This window comes from Ornithorhynchus anatinus, chromosome 9 (assembly GCF_004115215.2).
Source record: "Ornithorhynchus anatinus isolate Pmale09 chromosome 9, mOrnAna1.pri.v4, whole genome shotgun sequence".
Classification (NCBI taxonomy): Eukaryota; Metazoa; Chordata; class Mammalia; order Monotremata; family Ornithorhynchidae; genus Ornithorhynchus; species Ornithorhynchus anatinus.
The window spans coordinates 17,688,469-17,711,508 of NC_041736.1; the positions used below are offsets into that span (position 1 = coordinate 17,688,469).

The 23,040-nt window shown below is 40.2% G+C and overlaps 1 protein-coding gene across 6 annotated transcripts in view; it reads left to right on the top strand.

Moving 5' to 3' along the window:
• RAPGEF4 (Rap guanine nucleotide exchange factor 4) overlaps nucleotides 1–23,040 on the top strand; it is a 187,350-nt gene that overhangs the window by 88,151 nt on the left and 76,159 nt on the right. For all 6 annotated transcript variants that reach the window (XM_007671238.3, XM_007671239.3, XM_029072192.2 and 3 more), the window contains 2 exons: nucleotides 6,826–6,898; nucleotides 8,011–8,075. In XM_007671238.3, the coding sequence (XP_007669428.1) occupies nucleotides 6,826–6,898; nucleotides 8,011–8,075 (138 nt within the window). The remainder of the gene's footprint in view (nucleotides 1–6,825; nucleotides 6,899–8,010; nucleotides 8,076–23,040) is intronic.

Here is a 23,040-nt window from a genome sequence, read left to right on the forward strand (position 1 = left end):
TTCATAATTTAGTTGCAGGGGGATAAACACTAAAATAATTTACAGATAGGAGGAAGAAGTGAAAAGGAACTTATGAATGAATTAGAGCTTATATAATAGGCTATGTAAAATATGTCCATAATTGCTACAGGAGATTATAAATCAATCAGTGGCATTTATTGAGCACTTATTGTGTGTGGAACACAGTACTAAGTGCTTATGAGAGCACAATATGACAGAGTTGGCAATGAATAATAATAATAATATGGTATTTGTTAAGTGCTTACTATGTGCCAGGCACTGTACTAAGTGTTGGGATGTATACAGAGCAAATTGGATGGATACAAAGCTCACAGCCTCAATCCCCGTTTTACAGATGAGGAAACTGAGGCCCAGAGAAGTGAAGTGACTTGCCCAAGGCCTCACAGCAGACAAGTGGTGGAACCAGGATTAGAACCTATAACCTTCTGACTCTGAAGTCCAGGCTCTAGCAATCATATTTATTGTTTACTATGTTCATAGCACTTTACTAAACAGGTCTGTATTAAGTGCTGGGGAGAGTACAGTATAACGGAGTTGGTAGTCATGTGCCTTGCCCACAACGAGTTTATAGTCTAGAGGGAGATACAGACATTAATATAAATAAATGATGGATGTGTGTTAAGGGGCTGAAGGAAGGGTGATTAAAGGGTGTGATTCCAAGTGCAAGGGTAATAGAGAAGGAAGTGAGAGAAGAGGAAATGAGGATTTGGTCGGGGAAGACTTCTTGGAAGAGATGTGCTTTTAATAGGGTTTTGGCTTGGGGAGAGTGATTATCTGTTGGATATGGTGTTAAATTTGTATTCTACTTTATGAACATTTTAGAATGTTTAGAATGTTTGTGTTAACCATTTAAAATGTGGATCTATTGAATGGAACTTGGGTGAGAGTTTTTATATCTTTGCAGAGCAACATTAACAATTGGATTGAAGTTACTCTTAAAAGTTTCTCATGTGGCTTCAGATAAAAATAATAATAATTGTGGTATTTGTTAAGCACTTACTATGTGCCAGGTACTCTTCTAAGTACTGGGGCAGATAAAAGATAATCGGGTTAGACACAGTCCCTGTCCCACACAGGGCTCACAGTCTTATTCCTATTTTAGAGATGAGAAAACTGAGGCACAGAGAAGTTGTGACTGTCCCAAGATCACACAGCAGTCAAGTGGCAGAGCTGGGATTAGAACCCAGTCCTTCCAACTCCCAGGTCTGTGCTCTCTCCCCTAGGCCACACTGCTTCAGGTGTTCCCTAAGTGGCTCCAGTGGCTTAGAGTTTCTGTTTTAGTCAGTCACCCCTGAGATTATTCTGTATCTGCAACTGAATCATAAATGTGAGAGTTGCCATGTAGCTCTGTCATTATTCCAAATCTCCCAGAGGAAAACAAGGCCAAATTAAGGTTGAATTAAAGTAATGTCATTTTAAAAGGGGTAAAAGCCAATTACAGTTGTCAAGATGGGTAACTTGACATCAGTGAGAGACAAGCTGAGAGAGAGAGAGAGAGAGAGAGACAAGGAGACAAATGATAAAAACAGCACCAGATGCTTCAAACATTAAGTAAACAATAACATTAAAAGAAGCAGTGTTGCACTTGTGTGCCTTATGACTTTGGATAAGTCACTTAACTTCTCTGTGCTTCAGTTATCTCATCTGCAAAATGGGGATTAAGACTGTGAACCCCTTGTTGGACTGCATCCAACCTAAGTTGTATCTACCCCAGTGCTTAGTACACTGTCTGGCACAGAGTAAGTGTTTAACAAATACCATTTTAAAAAAGTACAATACAACGGGGGACAACCCAATGTGGCCGAGATTGTGGATTCCACATTGGCCTTTTCAGCCGCAAATATAAATCTCATTCCAGCTAATTTTAAAGAGAAAGGCATATCTGAGCCTTTTCAGTGTTAGAGTAAGCACGCAGAAATTCCACACAAAGATTGCCCTTCCCCCAAAAGTTTTTTCTTCCTTTTCACATATTTAAAACTCCTCTGGATCTGTAGAACACCAAAGTAAACGAGTTAAGTCTCAAATATTGTGGAAGCAGGCTGGTTTAGGAGCCGAAACACTACTCTCTCTTCCCATCCTAACCTATTGGACTTTACATTCCCGACAATTTTCAGCAAAGGTTCCGAAGGTCTGATCTTATGTTAAGTATTGCATCATTGGGTTTGTAAACTGAAAGATTTAGTAAGCCTAATGAATTCCTGATGAATAGGACCTTAAGTGTAGCTTTAGCACTCTCCAGTACTAAATTTATACATCTTTGAAGTCTTTAGTAATAACAGGCTGCTGATGATTGAAAGTTGTTCTGGCATTTTGCGTTAAGCTGTTTTCAGAGTTGATGATATAAATTGAATACATTTTCCCAACACCCTCTGTGTAAATATTTAGGTAATTTAATCTCTACAGGATTGTGGAAAGTGGCTACAAGCAGAAGAGACTTTCTTCCTGCCTGTTTTTTCCCCACATAACTCTGTCACCTTCGTTCCTGAAATACGATTGTATAGCCCCAACATAAAGAAAACAAATGATGCAATGAATCATGGAAAGCCTTTGCTTAATTTCTAATGTGATTCCTCCTGTTGCTAGTCCTTTACCTGCCAAACCTTTTAATGGAGAGAGACACTTCCATCTCCTTTAGAATTTCTTGCCCTCTTTCAGACTGGCTTAAACATGGATTTACTGCTCGTAAGGTTCCATTTTGGGCGCAAATAAAAATTAGTCCTTGCTGAACTGTTGTAGTTGTTACCCTGAACCTAGCACTGTTTTTGCTGTTCTCTTTCAGTGTCATCATCTTCCCAAAGCCTCAGCTCCATTTCTTGTTGTTATACACCAAGATAACCTATTTTCTGGGGTTGTTTCCCCACTGTCCACTGCTGTGCCAAGTTGTTTTGAGAGTTTTGAATCATTGTTCCTTTAAAGCAGTTCTCTAATCTCCATCCCTGTGATTATCCCATTTCAACTGACTGTAAAACCATTGTCTAGGTATCCTTCAGGTGTCCACTCTCCTTCCGTGCCCGTGCCCAGCTTAGGAAGGTTGCGATAAGCATTGTTAAAATGTCGCTGGTCTGAGTTCCAGGACCTCGTTGTTTATTATCTTGTCTGGCTACTTGATGTATAGAATTGCTCAAAGAAGGTGCTGGTGGAACTGCTTTAGAAGTTGAAAGTTGCATCCATGAGATCCAGGTCTCATAAACATAAAAGGAAGTTGGATGGTACAGATACCCGGAATAGCTTCAGTTTTGTGTGAATTTGGATGCCATGATGGCATCACACTGTTTTAGCCTCCCAAAATCTGCCATAGCACAGAAGTTGTGTACCTGAAGAACTTCAAGTTCACGAACCTCGTCAGGTTGTAGTACTCCATTTAGTCCCACCACTGCACTCTTGGGTAGAACTGACCATACACAATAACCTATGTGATTCAAATTTCTACTTCCTTCCTTGACTCTCTGCGTCCCAAGTTATAAAATTGTGATGATATTCAAGCTATGTATAAATGCAAACATATATTAAAAAAACTATAGTGCACATGTGCACAGTATTCAACTTTATATCAGGTAGGTTGATATAGAATGCATTCTAGAAAATATTTTTCTGTGGATACTTGATACATTTAATTACTCTGCAGGAATAAGCGCTATGACTGGAGCAATGATGCAGCTATTTAACTTTACTTTTTTTTCCATTCTTGATAAAAGTCAGAGTTCCTTTTTCATTTCAAACAAGGGTATCCAAATGCTTTTCCCCAAGGACCGGAAAAAACAGTGGCAGACCACAGTTCATCAGCCGGACATGGGACATGGGGAGGAAATATAAAAGATTGTAATTACATATCAATGCAACATTTCTTCCCTTCAAGTTGCTTCCCCCTCGATTTGGCCCTATATCGAGAATCTCTGCTGCTCAGTAGGAATTACATGGCACCAAACCTAATGCTTGGTGTCCTGGATTCAAACAGAGGGCAGACCAGAATTGGCCCAAAGATCTTAGGTTGAATACCCTTGATTTACAGGGATTCTTGGATCAAAGAGGTTAATTGGCTATAAATATAATTTTGTGCTTCTATTACCTGGCTGATCTTCCAAGAACAAAACAGACTCCTTATGTCTATTTTGGGGTAGATAAGGGCAAAAACAGGGACTTCATTGCTCCCTATAATCTAAAGCTGTACATTCCTCTCTGGCATCCAGCTTTTCTTTCATCCACCCAACTTTTGGAGCCCACTGGTGGCAGGAACAGAATAGTTGTCAAGAGAGATGAGATCAAGAGCTACTTCTCTGTCCTCTGCAGTTCAGGAGATTGGTGAACCCCCTTTTCCCTCTAACCTTCCTCTGCGTTGGAGGGAAAAGGGCACTAGAAGAGAGGATTATGGGAACCTTGGAAGTTATTGGAAGCCTCTTCAAGTATACTTAGGCTAGTCTGGGCTAAATTATTAACTGTGTGTATGTGTGTAAGAGGAACTTGAATGTAGAAGCAAAGAAAAATGGTAAATGTGGTTAATGTAACTACTTTCAGGGTTTAAAAAAAATTAGTTTTTTGACACAGCATCTGGGAAAAGAGAAGTCCTTTTGAGGAAACAGGAATGTTCATTATAGAACTCATTCAAACTTACCTAATAGGCCAGATGTTCATAAAATGATTTGTTGCCAGCTGCCCATCACTGCAGGTGATGTCTTTCTGGCTACATTAATGTAGCCTTCAAGTGCTATGAAGTGTGGTTTCTTTTAAGCTGTTTAATGTGTACATGGCAGCATAAATATAGACATAAATATATGTAGCCTTGTTCAATAAATAAAATTGCACCACTTTTCTCCAAACTATGTTTATTGCCCAAGAAGAGAGCCTGCCCAATATTTATTCTCCATTCTGCAGTTAAAGGTCACCTCATTGAATTTGACCAAGATTGCTTTATGTCCACTTTGGAATTATTTGTTTTTCAGCAAAACAACACAGAGAGGTTATGTGATTGGCCCAAAGTCAGGCTGTGAGCCTGTAGCTTTGGGAAATACAACCCAATGACTCTGATTTCCAGTTTGGCCAGTTCTATAGCCAGAATTTTTCGAAAAGCAACAGGTCTTAGTCTTACAAAATAGCTCAGTAGTCTGATAAGTATAATGTTGGTCAGTTTTTAGAGATGTATTTTCAGATTTTGCAGACAAAAAGCCAATTCCAATCTTGTCTATCTTGATGCTGACCTCTCATTCACATCCTGCATCTGGCCTGGAATGTCCTCCCTCTTCATATCCAGCCGATGATCCCAGTCCCCATCTTCAAAGCCTTATTGAAAACACATCTCCTCCAAGAAGGCTTGTCCAACTAAACCCTCATTTCCTCTTCTCCTACTCTCTTCCTTGTCACTATTGCATTTGTGAATTTGCACCTTATATTCACCCCTCCTCAACCCCACAGTACTTATGTACATATCCATAATTTATTTCTATTAATGTCTGTCTCCTCCTCTAGACTGTCAGCTCATTGTGGTAAAGGAACGTGTCTACCAACTCTGCTATAGTGTATTCTCCCAAGTGCTTAGTACAGCACTCTGTATACAATAAACAATATGTTAAATGATTACCATGATGAGATCCAAATTCAATTCAGTATCGTCTAATGAATTTTGAGTTATACCAAGCTGTTTCCACTAGAACATTACTAAGAGATACTTGGAGTTCACATGACTACCAGGGGGGCTGTTTTGATAGGAGGCATTTGCCTTTAAAATGCCTCTTTTAAAGAAAGTTCATTCATTGACTACAACATTCAGGAGTTGGGAAACAGACCTCTTCTTAGAGAAACAGCGTGGCTCAGGGGAAAGAGACCGGGCTTGGGAGTCAGAGGTCATGGGTTCGAATCCCAGCTCCGCCATTTGTCAGCTGTGTGACTGTGGGCAAGTCACTTTGCTTCTCTGGGCCTCAGTGACCTCATCTGTAAAATGGGGATTGAAACTGTGAGCCCCACGTGGGACAGGGACTGCGTCCAACCCGATCTGCTTGTATCCACCCCAGCGCTTAGTACAGTGCCTGGCACATAGTTAAGCGCTTAACAAATGCCATAATTATTATTCTCTTAGTTCTGGTCAGCTCTTCATTAATTAAATTATTGTTTCAAATTGCATGTAAAAATGATGAAAAACTCAAAAGGAACCAGAAATAAGTGACAAAAATGATTAAAGGGATGGAAAATATTTTCTTTGAAGAAAGGTTAAAGAACCAGGGGTTGTATTGCCAGGAGAAGAAAAGGCTAATGGGTGACAGTTCTGTCACAGAAGAGCCTCTTGGAGAGGATGCTGGTCAGTTATTCTCCATGTCCCCTGAGGTCGAAGCCAAAAGATTTGGGTTTAAATCAAAGCAGGAAAGTGTATGGTTGGATGTCAGGAAGAATTTCTTCACTGAGAAAATGAACTTCTGGAATGAGTTAAAAAGGGATCTGGAGGAGAATCTATCCTTGTAGAACTTTTAACAGTGGACAAGCATCTATCTTGAGCGCTTTTCTCATTCACCACTTGGAGGCAGGGATGGATCAGGTGATCATTAAAGTCCCTTCCATCTTTGAAATTCTAATCATTCTGGGAATGTATGTATGATTCTCATCTCTTCCTGTTCAAAATAATTCACCATGTAAACAAAAGTGCATGTGAAACAATCCACCTTTTTTAATACCGACACTTCGTTTTAGTGTAGAGATACAACAGACTTTTTGATTGCTTTGAAAATGTATGGGTCAGATAACTTATGAGATGAACTATTTCCATCCTTAAAAACATACATTTTTTGGTGCTTGAATGAGTATCTATATGTTCTCTTTCAGAAATATCGACAGTATATGGCAGGACTTCTGGCTCCTCCTTATGGTGTTATGGAAACTGGCTCTAACAATGACAGTAAGTGAAGAAGATGCATCTCTCCATTAAAGTTTCTTTGACTCAAAACGTTTTTATACTTTTGCATTATCTGTAGTAAGATCAGTCATTAAAACCTGTGAAGTCTATTTTGTGGTCTACTGATCTTTTCCCAATTCACAATATTATTCTATGTTCTCAGCTTTTATTGTGTAAAGGAGCAGAAAGCCACAGCCATTGTTTGAGCTGGTTGCTATTGAGAATGCAGAAGTAGGTCATTTAAAACAAATGAGATGAAATTAATATATATTATGACTTATTTACTCATATTAATCCTGTCTCCCCCTCTAGACTGTAACCTAATTACAGGCAGGGACTGTTCAATTATATTTATTGAGTGCTTACTGTGTGCAAAGCACTATACTAAGCACTTGGGAGCTTACACTATAACAATGAACAGTCCATGCTCATAATGAGTTCACAGCCTAGAGATAATGAGCTAACATCCCCTGTTCTGTTGCATTGTACTCTCCCAAGTGCTTTGTACAGTGCTCTGCACACAGTGCTCAATAAATACCACTGACTAATGAAAGTGGGTTCTGCCCCTTTAAATTTAAAGGGCTATTTTTTTAAGAACCAGTTAAACAACTTAAGCTTTGGAAACACATGGTTCATTCATATAAGTTAATGAGTTTGTTTTACCTAGAGTAAATTTTCTGGTTTATCTATTGTGTTCTTTCATTTAACTTAAAGCTGGATTATAGGTTAAAAGAAATGCCTATTTGTTGTTGCTCTAAGGGATCTAAGGGTGCCTATTTAAGGACATTATGATTCTCATTTATTTAATTTCTCTGTTTACTTTATCTCTAGGAATTCTGAATTTTTTTACTCCTCCATTATCCATCCTAAATGAGTCTTTGTGAGCTGGTTATCAATTTGCAGGCCTCCCAACTCCTGGTCTGGGTATTTGGTAACTCTCTTCATTTGTGAATCACTCCTCTTTAATTCCCATGGTTCTGGCCATCACCCTTCTGTGGGTGGCTCCTGTTACTTGTATGCAACTCTTGTATGGTTCTGCAGTTAGAAAGCAGAGGACTTCAAATGGCTGAATTACAAACACTTTGTGCTCATCACCCATATTCTCTCTCTTCTAGGGATGCCTGACAAGGAGAATATGAGTGGCAGCACTCTCTGTCCAGCTTCTAAGAACTGTAATAAGGTAAAAAAAAATGCAAGGGCCCTATTTTCTCAAAAAATTAGATGATAAATAATAGTATTTTTCCAGTTTTATCTCTCTCCTCTGGCACTTTCAGTAGGGAATCTTTGAAGGGGGAGCGGAGGAAAGAGTTGATATGAGTGGGAGGGAGGCCCCCATCTGTACTGATTGGGTGATGATGCCCTGGATTCTAGCCAGCTTGCGAGGAGAGCTTGCTGGTGTAAGGTAATATCAACTCGAAATATTTTCATAGCCTCAAAGGCAAGTGAATTACATTAGTTAAAGCAATCTTTAAATAGGACAAAAGTTTGTATTTTTAGTCCCACTGCCTACAGTTGTGGTCATTAAACTTTTTTCTCTGGGAATTAAAACAAATTTACCATTCGGTTAACAAAAGCTTATTTCATGGCGTGACCCGTGAAACTTCTGTCACAGCATGTAACAATTGTACAGAAAGAAAGCAGTTCATTTGTGGTTTTCTCTAGGTTTGTCAGTTCTCCCTTATGAATTACTTGGTGTCCACAAGCTTCTGTTAGGAGTGTTTGAGAGTTGTCATCCTCTTCTCTTTCTGCTTTTCCTGGTGGTAATCATCATAACCCTAAGGCTTTGAAAGAATCTTCTTTCTCACAAAAGCTCTGCCTGAACTCTGAATATTTTTTCTGTGAAGATATGGCTACCCCTCTCTAATGAGATTCTTTTAATAAGCTTCCTCCCCTATATATATGAATTTTAGAGTTCATTGAGAGATGGGGCAGTGGTAACTTTTTGTCTTTTTTCCCTTTCCAGTCTTTATGTATTCTCCTACACATACATAATCACCAAGCCTCTGACCATCCACCATTCAAATCCCCCAAGGTGCTTCCATTTTCAGGAATGATTTGCCATTGAAAAAAGTTTAATTTTGTTTATAAAGGCATGCATCCTCGAATTGCATTGCCCTGAAGTGTTCAGTAAGGCATGGCACAGGAAGGAGGGAGTGGCACTCCTACTCCATTCATTTTCCATCCCAGCAGCTGCTGGAGTGGAAATGTCAGGTGTGGAGTCATATATTGGACCCTCTTGTCAAGTTATTTCAGGAGAATTCTGAGTCCAAATAGGCTGCCTCAAAGACTCAAGACCCTGTTTGGGTCACGAGATCTTTGAGATCTCTGTTGCAGTTCTGGTTCACCCCCACATAAGGATCAAAACCTCTGAGTGGGAGGATGGAGAGACGAATGAACAGGGCAGCAGTCTCCCTGGACCTTTCCCGGCCTGGACCCGTATCTCTCCAGTAGCGCGAGGAACAGCTCTGGAGGAGATGGGTGCCCAAGTGTCAACTCTCTGGAGGTAGTGTCCATTACCTCCTCAGCTCTTCTGAGCGGGATCCCGGGTCAGCTCATCTTGGGTCCAGGGCTTTCTGCCCTGTTACTGCTTTGAAATCTGTCCCTCCCCAGTCCCCAGTGCCCCTAGAATCCTAACCTTTCTTCACCCCCACCCTTTTCACCCCCTTTCACCGTCTCTTCCAGCACTCCCTAGTTAGAGGGTGAGTGGAAGGAGTAGGCCAGAGGAGGGAAAGTCCCAGAAAGTGCAGTGATGTTTCAGTGACAGGAATGGAAAACCCTATCTGTGACTTCTGTGGTAGGGCTAAACCATCGGCAAGGCTGCTCCGCATCCTAATTTACAGCTGTCTATACTGAAGTGTCAATGATGAGAGTTCCCTGCTTAGACCCTTTGTCACCAAATGAAATCCCGTATTCTGTTGTCCCGAGGGAATGAAGCAGGAGAAATGAGCCGGCAGAATTTCCAGGCCACAGGCAGTCTCAAATACTAAGGACTTCAAAAAGAAGCTCTTTCATGCAGCCGCTCTGTGACCTTTCCACAGGATACCCCCGCAGTGGCTAACAGACCTGCTCTGCGTCTGTTCTAGTAACAGCTTGCCATGCAGCAGAGCACTATCTGCATGGGGCACATCTCGCAGTAGGGTGAAAAGGTTCATGGGTTTCTCCTAGGTATTAAGGATGCTATTACTTGGGGGACTTAATCTATCAGGTGAATCCTCAGTGAAACGAGGGCTCCTAACAGGCAGAAAAATAACCTTGCTCTACAAAGACCTGCTGCCCCAAATGAATCTGTATGAAGAGTGGCCAGCAATGGGATTTAAAAAAACAACAACTGGGTCCTGAGAGATTCAACATCTCACACACAAGCACACACACGCACATGCGCACATGCCTCCTTCACCCCAACCCTGCTGGCCCAACCCTGAGAAAAGAGCCCAGGCCTGGGAGGCAGAGGACCAGGGTTCTAATCCCAGATCTTCCACTTGTCTTCTGTGTGACCTTGGGCAAGTCACTTAACTTCTCTAGGCCTCATTTGCCTCATCTATAAAATGAGGATTGAGACTGGGCATCCTATGTGGAAGAGGGACTGTATCCAACCAGATTATCTTGTATCTACCCCAACGCTTAGTATAGCACCTGGCACATAATGAGCACTTACCATATGCCACAATTATTATTATCATCTCAGCTCTGCCATTTGCCTGCTGTGTGACCTTGGACAAGTCACGTAGCTTCTGTGCATCAGTTCCCTCATCTGTAAAATGAAGGTTCAATACCTGTTCTACTTCCTACTTAGACTGTGAGCCCCACATGGGACCTGATTATTTCATATCTCCCCCAACACTTAGTACAGTGCTTGGCAATCCCTGCCCATTAATGGGCTTACAGTCTAGTCATACGAGTGGGCACACAAGCACACTTGTCAGCCAGGGTTAGAAAAGGATCCAAGTGGGATTGCTCCTCAGAACCCAATTTTTTAGTTCTGGATCAGGGGCATACTTGAAATTTTGCTTCAGAGAAAAGATTTGTTGCCCTTGTGAGCCACCTAAGTAGAAATGGGGCGTACCGCGAATGGACTGTAAGCTCCTTGTGGGCAGGGAACGTGTCTATCTAGTGTCTTTATTGTACTCTCCCAAGCATTTAGTGCAGTGCTCTGCACACAGCGCTCAATACATACGATCGATTGAATAGAAGCAGTACCTCAAATCTTGGTGCTTAATCCTCTCCTTTTAGGTATACATTCTTTATTTGGCCTATGTCTTAGCAGTTAGGTTCTGGGAAACCTCACCGTCTCTGCCTCCCCTCCTGCCCCTTAGTCAACTGCTTTCAGTTTCATATGCATCAAGGAACTTGCTAGAACACTTCAGGAAAGCAAGGAAAAAACAGGGAGCTCACCAGTAACTGGAGTAGGTGCCCCACTTGCCTTACCATTTCCGACTCAATCCCTTCGGCTCTCACTAGCTTTTTCCCTACCTTCTGCGTACTGTAAAGAAGCTCTTGTAATGCTCATTTTCATTATAATAACACTTCACCTGCAGTAGCTTTATTACCATTTAACAAGGAAGAGCAGAAAAATTGTGAGGGGGAATTATGAGAACATAGGGACACCCAGAGGGATGTGAAGAAAGTGAACCACAGAAAGTTGCAGGGTCAAGGAGCCCCATGGCCTGGTCGCTGATGCCAGGGCCAGGCAGGGGTCAGAGTGCCCACTCAGCGTGGCTTAGTGAAAAGAGCACGGGCTTGGAAGTCAGAGGTCATGGGTTCTAATCCCGGCTCTCCCACTTGTCAGCTGTGTGACTTTGGGCAGGACACTTAGTTTCTCTGTGCCTCGTTTATCTCTTCTGTAAAATGGGGATTAAGACTGTGAGCACATAGTGAGCGCTTAAATAGCATCATTATTATTATTGTTATTTTTATTGTTATTGTTATTAGAGAGGTCAGAGGTCATGGGTTCGAACCCCAGCTCTGCCACTTGCCAGCTGTGTGACTTTGGGCAAGTCACTTAACTTCTCGGTGCCTCAGTTCCCTCATCTGTAAAATGGGGATTAAGACTGTGAGCCCCACGTGGGACAATCTGATTCCCCTGTGTCTACCCCAGCGCTTAGAACAGTGCTCGGCACATAGTAAGCACTTAACAAATACCAACATTATTATTTTTAATAATAGATATTGGTCTTGCTCCCATACCATGTGCCAGGTTTTCTGACCTGACTAGGAATGTTTTGACCTGTAGAGTCCACTAACCCCCCACCCCCAACCAACACCACCAGACTCCTGGGCCAGTCTCAGATGAGGTAACTCAGCAAGGGGAAGATGAACTTTGCTGGGTTCCTGTGCCAGGGCAGAGAGGGCTGTGGGCTGTAAGTCAGACTGTAAACCAGAAGCTCAATGTGAACAGGGAGCGTCTGCTAGTTATGGTGTATTGTACTCTCTCCCAAGTGGTTAGCAAAGCACTCTGTACATTGGTAATTGCTCAGTAAATACCACTGAATGAATGACTGGACTGAGGAGGCAAGAAACTCAACCATGTTCTTCTCTACTTCCACCTTACACCTACCTCCAAAAGATGCTACAACCTTAGGATTTCCAAAGTCATGGAGGTACTGATTCTTCCCCCACCCAGTGCCAATCCTTTTGGAGCAATGACTCCGTTCTTCTCGATGAGACTGGTACCCCTGGTGGAGTTCATAGGAATGGGGTTTTCATCATGAAGCTGAGTCCTTGAACTGCCTCCAGGCTGGGCGTAATTGACAGCTGCTTTTTGAGGTGCTTGAAGCCCTCCACTTTACTACCGGGCTGGAGCTTCAACAGGACACTGCAGCCCCCAGAGCATCAGGGTTTTGTAATAATAATTGTGGTATTTGTTAAGCGCTGATTATGTGCCAAGGAGTGTTCTAAGCTCTGGGGTAGATACATAATTATCAGTGAGTGAAAGGAAAGGACTGGGGATGGAGAGTCAGGAGGACGGAGCGATGTCGGGGTTTTTAGACGAGGCTCAGAGGCAGAATTGTGTAGTGTGAATTCCAGAAATGTTGATCTTGTCTGCCTGGTTCAGTCTTCATTAGTGTTTATAATTAGATTTCCCCTGAGCAGAGACATAACGGATTTTCTATTAAAAAGTGATTTAGAAAAAGAACACAGTTGCCCCACCTAAGGATCACACTGCTAAAGGAATTATAACAGATTAAAAGGTATAGTTGTGGGATTATAAGAGCACAGAGACCTGCAGCCTCAAATCAGGACAGAATTAAATGAAGATGTTTTAGTTATAGGAAAGAAGTGTTTTGTCTTCATTGCTTTTTATCCTCTGCCCTCCTTTACTCCGTATTGGATAATATTGCTTCCTTTATTACATGTTTAAAAGACAGCAATATGTCATCTAACCCAAATGAGTAATTTGGAATTCATTGGTACCAAAATAAGTTATTTATGGAAAAATCCATTCCCTTTAACCAGTACTCTTGGATCATCACTTGGCTCTTACTAAACCTTGTAGGCATCACTATAGAATTTTTATCTTTCCGCTGCTTTACTCACCATCTGGATTGCATTCCCTGATCCAATCTTACCCTGCATAAAAGCCCCTTTCCCATGGGCAGTACCTTTGATATGGTTTTGAAATATGGTTTTGTCTGAAAATTGTCATATTAATTTCCTGACTTTCATCCAAATGATACCAGTCTCTGATAACTATAGAATCACTGGGAAAAATGTTAGAAAAGCTGAGCAGCAACCAGATCATTAAAATGGAAGCAAATTAATTTTTCAGTAACCTGAAGGAGCTTCTGATCCACATGGTTTATTAGTTGTCAGGTGTATAAATTCAAGTTGAGTATAGTCAAAGTTGCTGATATGACCAAAGTAAGGTATGAGCCACAAAAGTGAAGCCCAAAGGGGAAAAGTTGGACATTTTTGTGTTGTCAATTAGGCCTAGTTCATTTCTTCTAAAAATGTAATTAGCAGCTGATTGTTTACAGCTATTTTTAAGACAATTAGTTGAGGGGGTTGTGGGGGGCACGAATCTGAGTAATCATGTGATTGCTGTATATAGAAATGTTATTTGTGGATTTGTTATGGTAATTTTTTTACCCCATGATATTGCCAATTAGAATATTTGTTGGTTTTTCTATTTTCTTTTTCTTAAAAAAAATTAGCAGGTCACTTTTTATTGTTAAGCAGAAAACTTTCCATTCTCTTTAATAAGTTCTCTGTAATGCTGCTTAAACTATAGGGCACATATTCTGGCCAATTCTAATTCTAATCAAGATTTAAATCAGGCAGAATCTCCCTGAATTCCAAAGACTTTTATAGACAGAGCTTTAATGAACAAAATTAAGAAGGTACTGGATTCCACTGAGCACTTCTTTTCCCAGTCCTGTCTTTTGTATGTCACCCCCAAATTGAAATTGGATGAGAGCTGATTCAGGATAGAACATGACTAGCAAGAAATAGTGTGTGCGTATGGCCCTTAACAGACCACCAGGACTCTAATGCATTCCTCCACATAGGTATTCAATCCTAAAACCTGAGAACGAGGGCTTAGCCATCATTCTTGGCAGAAGACTCTATCATTATTAGTTTCATGATCCTGCTTTCCTTCATCCACTTCTTCTTATCCTTATTTTTGGGGTGAAAGTGCAGAATTCTCTCAGACAGGCCAACAATATTATCATCAATGATATTTTTTGAACACTTACTGTGTGCAGAGCATTTGGGAGAGTACACTACAACAGAGTTGATAGAAGTTAAAAATGTATATCGTGCTATTTTGAGGAATATCTAATTACAATTATTGCATTTTGAGCAATGCTTTAAAAAAACCCAAAAACTAATCCCCAAGGTATCTATACATTCCCCACTAGCCTGTAAAGCTTTTCGAAGGCAAGTTCCATATCTTTTATTTCTCTTGAGTGTTTCAAAGACACTACTGTAGTGCTCTGCACTCTGTAGACAATAAATATCAATAATAGTAATAATGGTATTTGTTAAGCACCTGTTATGTGCCAAATAATCACAAAATAGATTGGACAAAGTTGCTAATCCCACATGGAGCTCACAGTCTAAGTAGGAGGGAGAACAGGCATTGAATCCCTATTTAACAGATGAAGAAACTGAGTCATGGAGAAGTAAAGTGACTTGCCCAAGGTCACATAGCAGGCAACTGGCAGAGCTGAGATTAGAACTGAGATTAGAATCCAGTTGTCTGACTACTAGGCCGTGATCTTTCCACTAGGCCGTGCTGCTGCTGCTGATTATCTCAGTTGGCTCTGAAGATAAAATAGTTTCATTTACTTTGGTCCACAAAGATTTGGTAAATTTACAAAACCTTTTGTAAAACACAATTTAAAATCTTGTATCTGAATTCCGTCATGCAGAACATTCAGGTCCTCAACATTTTCCAATATGCCCACGCATTTCTGGGAGAAGTAAATATGTGTGTGAAAAAGGAAAGAAAACTAAAGACTGTGTGATGTGAATCTGAAATGAAAATGTGAACAGTAGGCAAAAGTGATACCTTACTCTTCGGCTAAATTTAGTGATGACATGAAACAGTAAACACGCTGCGGGCAGGGAATTTGTTTATTGTTGTATTGTACTCTCCTAAGGAGTTAGTACAGTGTTCTGCACACGGTAAGTGCTCAATAAATAAGGTTGAATGAATGGTGGTAGTTGTAATAGTAATAGTATTTATTGAGCACTTACTGAATGCACTGAACTCTTGATAAGTACAACAGAAGCATAGAAGTTCCCTGCCCACAAAAAGTTTACTCTCCAATTCTGGAGACAAACAGGGAAATATTCACAAACAGTAAGTGCTTAGTACAGTGCTCTGCCCACAGCAAGCCCTCAATAAATGTGATTGAATGAATGGATAAATTGAATGCTCCAGTATACATAAGTGCAAAGGAAGGGCAAAAATAAATCTAGAAGTGCAGGAGGTGAATGAAGGGTTGATTAGATTCCAGGTACTGGTAATTATAGGGAAAAGCTTGAGATTTCCAAACAAAATAAGAGCACAAGGAATTTTCCAGGAACACTTTATCAGCCTTTAATTTGGGTATATAATCTTCCTATTTTCAAATGATTCAAAATTATGCACCTCTATTTGAATTAAATATGAAAGTACAGTTAACCAGCATGTCTATATTTTCAAGCAGACTTCAGAACCTTTCATTCTAGATAATTTAATTTCTAATTTTTAATTTAATGTATGCCCGACCTTTGGGGAAAACAAATCTTTTTAGTTGGTGAGCTGTTGGTAACTATATCATTCTGTGCCAGGCTGGGATATTATTCTAGCTTTATCTCTAAATTAGATTAAACATACAAGACAGTGAGGCAAGCACAGGATGTATCTGCAGCAGAGTTGAGATATCTTGAAGGAAGAAAAGTACTGAAAGATATCTACCCTGTTCTTAAAAGTTTTCAGAGAAGAATCCACAACAACCTTGGGTTCTATGTCCTCACATAATTCGTATACCCAGTGCCTAGTGACTAACCTAAAACCCTTCTACTGAAATTTAAATTCATCGTGTAGTCAATGAGCTGCTCATTTCCATCCTCCTAAATGCAAAGTGTTATAAAGTCCTTTTCTCCCTACCTGCCCCTAATCAATCCATCAATCAATAATATTTTCTGAAAAAAACTTAGTATGTGCAGAGCACTGTTTTAATCTCTGGGAAAGCACAATACATCAGAGTTGGTAGGTGTAATAATGCCTATTCACGAGAAGTGTACAGTCTAGAGGGGAAGACAGATATTAAAATAGATTAAGGAGAAGGGAAATAGTAGAGTACAAAAACAAGGAATCAGAATAAATAATCTTTACAATTTTTTAATGGTATTTGATAAATGCTTACACTGTGCCAGGCACTGTACTAAGCACCAAAATAGATACAAGTTAATTAGGGTGGGCACAGTCCATGACCCACATGGGGCTCAGAGTCGTAATCCCCATTTTACAGATGAGGTAACTGAGGCATAGAAAAGTTAGGTGAGTTGACCGTGTGCAAGGTCACAAAGCAGACAAGTGATGGAGTTGGTATTAGAACCCCGGTCCTTCTGGTTCTGAGGCCTGTACGCTATCCATTAGGCAATGCTGCTTCTCAGCTGAATCCAGATATGTAAGTGCAGAAGATGAATATGAGTAAAGGCATAAGGGCTAGAGATGGCTGTTGGGAATTAATTAGGTCAGGCAGATTAGAAATAATAAGTATATTTCTGAATTCAATAACTAGTCATCAATACACTTAGCTAGTACTCTGTCTAGGATTGCATTTGTTTGCTGATGGTTGGATTAGAGCTATAGAAAATATAAGGTGGTAAAATGGAATTAGCTATGAAGAATACCTGAAGTCAAAAAACTAAAAAAGACTTTCCACTTTTGAATGAATCTAGGAACATTCCCTGCCACTCTTGAACTCGGCATCTCTTGAACTTAGTTTCATTTTCAGTACAGCAAAGAGACAAATGTTTTTTTCCCGAGTTTCTTGTTGTCCATCCTTTACTTTTTTCTCCCTTGTTAATGTCTTGAAGAGATTCCCAGATAAAGGTTAAAGCTATTTTTTGAATTTCTTTGTGAAGAAAGTCTTTTTTTTCCTTTCATGAGTTTTATAATGTCATTGGCATTCTACAATATGTAGTCTAATGATATTTTTCATCCATTCTTTAGCGGTCTGAGTAATAATAGCAGGAACGTGTTTGGCGATCTCTGAAGTGTTCAGCAGGTAGAGGGCAATGTGATAACTGCCAGAGAAATAATAGAAATAGAGGCTGGGATTCTGGGTTAGGGCAATTAATTCCAGGAAAGAGCAAATCTTTATAAGGGATAGGAATATTACAAATCAGCTTCAAGTAGCAACTTACATATCTCCTTTATTTTATCTTCTAGCAGGAGAGTTTTGTTCACTTAAACACAAACAAGGAAATGAAAAATGTCAGGGTCATTAGAGGAGCTGAGTTGGTGCTTGAAATTGATTGCTCAGAAAGCAGAGCCAGCATTTCTGCCAAAATTTGCTATGAAGATAGATCAGAACTGATAATCATGCTTGTGACTTAGCACAGGTTGAAGTAAAAAAACCTTGTTTCTGTGGTAGTATTAGATTTAATCGAGAATATTGAGTATGATGGATTCAGTATTTCAATTTATTGCTGTGCAGTATTGTGCAATTTCATGTCAAGTCGCCAAAATGTTTTGCTGTGTTATGGAGGAATTTGTCATTTAATTTCAAGAGTTTTAGTCCTTAGGCAAAACACTGATAACAGGATTGCAACAGCTATTTGCTTTCATAATCTTTGAGTTCTTTTTTCCCCTCCCTTTTCTTATTTCTTGGCCTCAGTGATGTGTTCATAAAACAACATTGGCTCCCTCTTGTGTCCTAAATAACACATTTCCATTGCCTAGAATGAAGTCTGCATAACTGGATTTATTCATAATACTTGGAGATATATTCAAATTACTAGACTAAGATATTGTATTACTTCCTTGACAATTAAGAGAGATGAGGCATTTTAATTCAGTAATCACCAACATAGTATTTTACTCTTCCAATTGCTTAATACACTACTCTGCCCACAGCAAACACTCAATAAATACCATTTCTTTTTTTAATTATATTTAAGCACTAACTATGTGGCAGGCACTGTGCTAACTACTAGGATACATAGAAAATAATCAGGTTGGACATAACACCTATTTTACATAGGACTAACCATCTTAATCCCCATTTTAAGGATGAGGTAACCTAGATACAAGAAGTCAAGTGACCTAACCAAGGTCCCGCAGCAGAGCCTGGATTGGAACCCCGGTCCTCCGGCTTCCAGGTCCCTGCTCTTTCCACTAGGCCATGCTGCTTCTTGATTGATTAAAACTTTATTCTAGTAAGCCTCTATTACTTCACTCCCAGCTTTCCCACTCTCTGTACCTTTCATCTTTGTTAAAGCTCAACTTTTCCTTAGCTCTTCTCCTTTATACTAAACATTATACTTAAATACCTAACTAATTATAAAAATTCTTATATTTAATAGTGGAACATTTGAAATTCTAACATTATCTTAAAGACATTAAGCATGCTCAATTAGCCTTTAAAACTTGTCGTTTTAGTTGTTGTTAACTTCTCCTTTCCGTGCCCTATGTTTTTACTGAATATTCAGTAGAAGTCCATTCCTCTGAAGACATTATCTAGGAGTTTGAAACCCAGTCTGGATTGTTGACTTCTGTTATTCCTAAGGAAATAGTTTGGAAATTCATTAGGAAAACACCGTATACAGAAAATGTTGAACATATGTTAAATTCAATCACTCAGTTATTTCATTGGTAAAATGGGAGTTACAGCTGCTAGGCCCTATTTTCTTCTCAGAGGCATGGTGAGGATTCAAAAATATATATATCAATCAGTGGTATGTATTGAGCAGAAGTGCTTTGAACTACTTGGAAAAATGGACTAAATAAAATACATGGTGTTATCATCTTCCAATTGTTGCTAATTAATTTTACAGTAGTTCCTCTTCCTTTCCTGGTTTCCTTTGATGTCTTTAAAGTTTTTTTGAGCCAAATTATAGCCTCAGAAGTGGTGACTTAAGCTCTTGTACCATTTAAATATGTCCAAGGGCAAAATATTATCCTCTGTAATGAAGTGCTTTTACCAAATTTAGATGAATCATTTATGCTTTTACATTATTAAAGAAAAGGATTATGCCACAAAGCTAAAGCAAACAATACAGTAGTGAAGTATTTTAACGAGATCCATCAGCTGCTCTCCTTTTGTAGTAAAAGACCATGCTGACAGCAGTACTGGCATGCCCAGCTTCTTACTGTAGGGCAGATTTCAGCTAGATATTTTTATAGTGCTGACTCTATCTCATCAACCACACCCTCTCATCTAAATCCCTAACAAAGAGAAATCAGCTGCCAGAAGTGGAAAGTAGGGCCTGTCACCAGTGACACTTTCTCCTGTCCTCCCCTCCCCTTCTCTGACCCCTCCCTGTGCACAGTGGAGGATCTCTGCCAACTCTATTGTACTGTACTCTCCCAAGCACCTAGTACAGTGCTCCACCATAAAGTGAGTGCTCAATAAATATTGATTGACTGGTCTCCACTGTCCTGCCCAGTGTCTCCTGGGTTCAGGTCCAGTTTGTCTGTTGCTGAGCTACAAGAGGAGATTTTACTCCATGCCCTACCTCCCCCAGGACTAGTTGTCTCAGACTCCATATTCTCATGGACACCCCTGGTGACTGCACAAAGAGTTCTTGGGAAACTTCTAGAGCAGCCTCCAACCTACTTAATCAGGACCAACACCAAGCAAATACTTCCACCTGGTGTCACAGAAATGCCCTGCCACCTCCCTGCAGGCTATATCCCAAGAACTAAGGGATTCCAGGTGCTAAGTAGTGCATCCATCTATGAATGTGTCTGAGACAGGTACAGGTTTCCTCAGGTGGATGTATCTGTGCTTTCAAATTCCATCCCTCCATCACCCATGCTCTACAAGGATGGCCACGTTAGTACAGGGACTCATCCTGTCCCATCTGGATTACTACATCAGCCTCTTTTCTGACCTCTCAACCTCCTGTCTATCCCCACTTCAGTCCATACTTCACTCTGCTGCCCGGATTATCTTTCTACAGAAACATTCTGGGCATGTCACCCCCCTCCTCAAAAATCTCCATTGGCTGCCTGTCAACCTCCGTATCAAACAAAAACTCCTCACTATTAGCTTCCAAGCTCTCCATCACCTTGCCCCTTCTTACCTCACCTCCCTTCTTTCCTTCTACACCTCAGCCCACACACACTGCTCCTCTAATGCTAACCTTCTCACTGTGCCTCCATCTCGTCCATCCTGCTGTTGACCCCTGGCCCATGAACTACCCCTGGCCTGGAATGCCCTCCCTCCTCAAATCCACCAATCACTCTTCACCCCCTTCAAAACCTCTTAACAAATACCATTATTATTACTGAAGGCTCATCTCCTCCAAGAGTCCTTCCCAGATTAAGCCCCTCTTTTCCTCAGCTCCCCCGCCTCTGCATCACCTCGACTCGCTCCCTTTGTTCTCCCCCACTGCCCCACTACAGTTACGTCTATATGTATATAACTATAATTCCATGTATATTGATGTCTGCTTACTTGTTTTGTTGTCTGTTCTTCCAGACTGTAAGCCCAGTGTGGGCTGGGATTGTCTCTCTTTATTGCTGAATTGTACTTTCCAAGCACTTAGTAGAGTGCTCTGCATACAGTAAGTGCTCAATAAGTACAATTGAATGAATGAATGAATAGATGCTTACAAAGAGAAACAAGTAGTTTGAGAAGATGCTTAGTTTTTTCCCTCTGTTCCTTCTCTTGTCAGACTATATTGTCACAGGCTCCTTCCTGTTTGGATACAGGGTGGTGACAGGTGGAAAGGAGTTATTACAAAAAGTGGCTTGCACCCTGTGAACTAAGTTACTGGTGGGTTTTTAGTATATGCATACCTCCCCAGCCCTCCCTGTCAGATTTCAGCTGAGACCATCTCCATGTCACTTCCTGGTAGCATAGTGTCAGCTCAGCAGATCCTGTTCTGTTCCTTTCAAAGACCAACTGAGTTTTAAAACTTGGTGAAAAATAACCTTTGGTATGATCATTGAGTCAAAGACAGTGCTGTCTAAAAGACTAGCTAATAAAATCCAATTTAAGCCAAAACATGTTTTCTGGTGGGGTGAATCATCTTAAGGTGTTTTCTGCCAAGTCACAAATTGAGCAAATTAAATGATTTAGAGGAAAACTTTCTCAGTCATATCCTCAGAAATGATTTCCACTGAGTTCTCCTCAGAGAGGGGAGTAAGCTGGAATGTTGTCCTCTCCTCTTCCCTTTCTCCCTTCCGCACCCAGAGCAGAGCTCTGAAGGCCATTTGCTCCACTCACATCCTAGAGGAGGCTGCATCTCACAAGAAACTGATCCAGGATAACTTTTGAATTAAAATAGCACTGTACGTTTGTGTAAAAAAACAAAAAACACTGTCCTTATTTGGGAAAGAGTTTTGTCTAGAACTATAGCCCACAATTTACAGTCTCTGTAATTTAAAACTGCACAGAGGAAAACCTTGTAGTCCTGCCAGTACATGCCAGAGCTAGAAAGGAAAGACTCAGATAAAGACGAAAATCCTCTTTTATTGGGCTGAGCTGGATCCATGTCATCACCACCTCCATCCCTAAGTATCTTCAGGGCATTCTCTCTGACTTTATGTCAGGGCTTAAAAGGAGAAACAAATGAGAGGATAATTACAACTAGAAATGAGATGTCCCTTTTAAGGAATAGCTCCTTATGTAGGTCAAGCAGATGGAAGAGACGTTTAGAGCGTCTCTCTGAAAAAGCAAAGGCAACTGCTTAAAATCTTAAAAGCAATTCTTCCCAGCATAAGGAAAAATAGCATAATCGAATTCATCATAGCTAGAGAATCATTCTTAGTGTTTCCTTTTTCTCTACCCCTCCACTTCCCTCTCAAAATACATTACATACATGAAGTCCAATAGAGTCCCTGGTTAAAAAAGCAGTGAATAAGGGACAATAATAGGCTTTGATTTTCTTCTTTGAACTATGTAGAAAAAGATTTTAAGTGTTCATAAATTATTTTGAATGTTCCCGATTAAGAAGTTGTTAATGTTGAAGTGAAAAATGTTGAAGTATCTGGTTGAGCCTATTCATGACATTGTGTTTCTCTAAGAAATATAAGAAGCTGTTCAGTGTATTATGAGTCCTGGACTTTTCAGACTATATCATTTTTGGATGATTCTATGAAGGAAAATTCTTCTTATAGAAAAAGTTACCTATTAAGGTTAGGGCCTTATCTCCATTTAAAAAACTGTAGAGGATATTTCTTAGAAAAATAAAATTGACAGATATGAGGTAGTTAAAAGTCAGTAGTGTGCATACTTGTCAACCCAAAATTACATGAGAAATTATTTTTAAACTCTTCCAACCCAGAAGCTATTAGTTTGACCCTTTACAAACATTAAATTATGTTTTAGTTCATAGGAAACATAGTTGATGTTTCCATAATGATTGATAGTCTCTTCTGATGTAATGCTTAGACTGGAGTGGGACAGAAATAGCACCACAGGGCCACTACCCACCCCGACACAGAGTCTTCCACTGAAACCATGGTTCTGATGCCA